General features: G+C 43.0%; 1 protein-coding gene across 1 annotated transcript in view; it reads right to left on the bottom strand.

The window, feature by feature from the left end:
* Positions 1-99, bottom strand: part of LOC307091742 (regulator of G-protein signaling 16-like) — a gene marked incomplete at its 3' end in the record, with an annotated part of 1,515 nt that extends 1,416 nt beyond the window's left edge. Inside the window, exon 1 of the mRNA XM_079759393.1 lies at positions 1-99. This exon is cut by the window's left edge and continues 35 nt beyond it. Within this exon, the coding sequence (XP_079615519.1) occupies positions 1-9 (9 nt within the window). The 5' untranslated portion in view covers positions 10-99.
* Between the last annotated feature and the right edge of the window lie 2,213 nt (positions 100-2,312).

The raw sequence follows: 2,312 nt of genomic DNA, 5'->3' as shown, positions 1-2,312 counted from the left end.
TCTGCACATGATCAGGGGAGCAATGTTATCCAGTGTGCTGGTGGTATCTCCACAGAGCCGGCAGAGGAGAGGAGAGGAGAGGAGGAGAGGAGATGTTGCCAGCTGTGGTTGTGCTGGAGCTCTGCTTGCTGGGTGTGATGAACAGCCTTTTATAAGGCCGTCTCCTCCGTGACATCACGCATCTCGGCCAATGGGGCGAGGGAATGCGTTAGGATAAGAACACTGAGAGCTCTTTAACCCTAGGCTGCCTCCTTTGGATGTAGCGTGTGTGTGTGTGTGTGTGAGACACCGAGTGAATGTGTTCAACAAGGTGTTCTTCTGTGCGTGGGAATATATAATATGAATAGTTATAAATCGAGATATAGTTGAATATTATTTGCATCAAATTTTGTGTGTGTATGTATGTGAGTGTGGTCGTTTGTGTGTGTGATATTGTATGTAAGCCTGTATGTGTGTGTGTTTGTGTTTTTTTGCTTGCGCAATATGGGTTTGTCGGTAATTGGGTATATGTGTTTGTGTGTGTGGGAGTGAGTGAGTGTGTGTGTATTTAAGGTTTTGTGTGAGTGTGTGCGTGTTTCACTGTCATATTATTAAATGTTATGGTTGCATTAAACCCCTAAGTCGCCCAGACAATCAGTCACACTTCCAGTAAGCAGTCGCCAACCAATAAGCTGATGGTGTGTTTGTGCGCTGGCGTGTGCGTATGTGTGTCTCTGTGCGTGTGCGTACAGTGCGTGCATGAGCCTGAGTGTGTGTGCATGTGTGGGTGTGGGTGTGTGTGGGTGTGGGTGTGTGTGCGCATGCGTGTGTGTCCGCTGTGTGATGTGTGATTTTTCCCGTTAGACAGAGACACTCCTTGGCCCGGGTTACCACACCGCGTGTGTGTGTGTTTGTGTGTGTTCGGGAAGAGGTCCTACTGGGAATGATGGGAGACTGCCGCTTCCAGAGAAAGTCTCGACAATAGTGGGGGGATCAGGGAGGGGCGGTCACTTCCAAGTGAAATAGCAGTTAGAAAGTAGTTCCACTTCCTATTGTCTGTGTTGGTCCCTGAGGGGGCCCAGCGACAGACCCCCGGACAGGGGGGTCGTCAGCGGGACTACGCTTCCCCAGACAGGAAGACCACGTGACTTTCTGTCTGGAGGGTTGGACAATGGGGTTTCCAACTGGTGGGTGTTGGAGAGGTTTCTGAGTGAAACCAGTTGCTTCGTATTGGTGAAGAACAGGCAAGCCTACTTATAAGCCAACAGATATGTTTCGGATCTGTGCTAATTGCCTTTTACTTCTGTGGTAGCATTGCTCTCTATAAACTTCGGACCTTTAACATACACTTGACCTTTTGAAATATCACAATTTCTTTATTTAAATTTGAATATCTATTATTATTTAAAATTAAAACAGAATTATTTCCCTGTTTTATAAGGTAAAGATGTCAAGCAGCCTAACAGCTGGAAGGGTTGTCACCACAATTCATCCAATATTCACGAATCTTTTTAATACCCATCAAGCTTCTGGGTACATTACTATGGATGTATAGATAGTGACTGGGTACATCTACTATCTACTATCTGTTATCTATATTGTTTTTTCGAACCAATGCTAACCGCTTGAGTCTCATTCAAATTAAGTTTACCTCGCCAAATAAACCCTACCATAATCATTACCATAATCATTACCATAATCATTACCATAATCACCGTGGCCTTTGGGTAGCCTCCAGCTTGTTCACATTAATACTGATAAGCTAAGAAGACCAAATTGTTGTCCATGTTACACAACCTTCTCTTTCAAGGTAATGGTCCATATTTAACAGCCTTATCAGCTGAATGGGAACGCATTACCAATTGTGATGTGTGTTGTGTGTTGTACCTGCTAAACATTGCTGTTGTAATCATCATCATTTAGCCATCATGCTTATGGTCTTTACAAAAGGCTTGGGTGTGTGGATGCCAGTTTGCAACATAGGCAAACTAGGTCAGTTATACAAGAAATGGTCATTCAGTGGTCAAATTTAATCAATAGATAGTTATATACCCTTCCTCATTGCTTATAAAACACGCCTGGACACTGATATTTGTCTCTTGTGTAATTTTGGGATGAGATTGAAGCACTGCTTTTTACTCTAAATGACCGCTGTTTGGCATCGGGCCAATGCTAGGTCAATGTAGCACAACTGCTGAATGCTAAGATCCAATAATGTCTTAAGTTCAGTCTAAACCAGGCAGAGCAAAAGTGTTTTCATTGGCTTATCTTAGCTTTTTTGACATTACATATATATATATATATTGTTTAATTATTGTGATTTTAATTTAATA

This window comes from Pollachius pollachius (assembly GCF_949987615.1).
Source record: "Pollachius pollachius genome assembly, contig: scaffold_67, whole genome shotgun sequence".
Lineage (NCBI taxonomy): Eukaryota > Metazoa > Chordata > Actinopteri > Gadiformes > Gadidae > Pollachius > Pollachius pollachius.
Note: the sequence above shows the minus strand (reverse complement) of the source record. Positions and strands in the feature narration are given on the sequence as shown.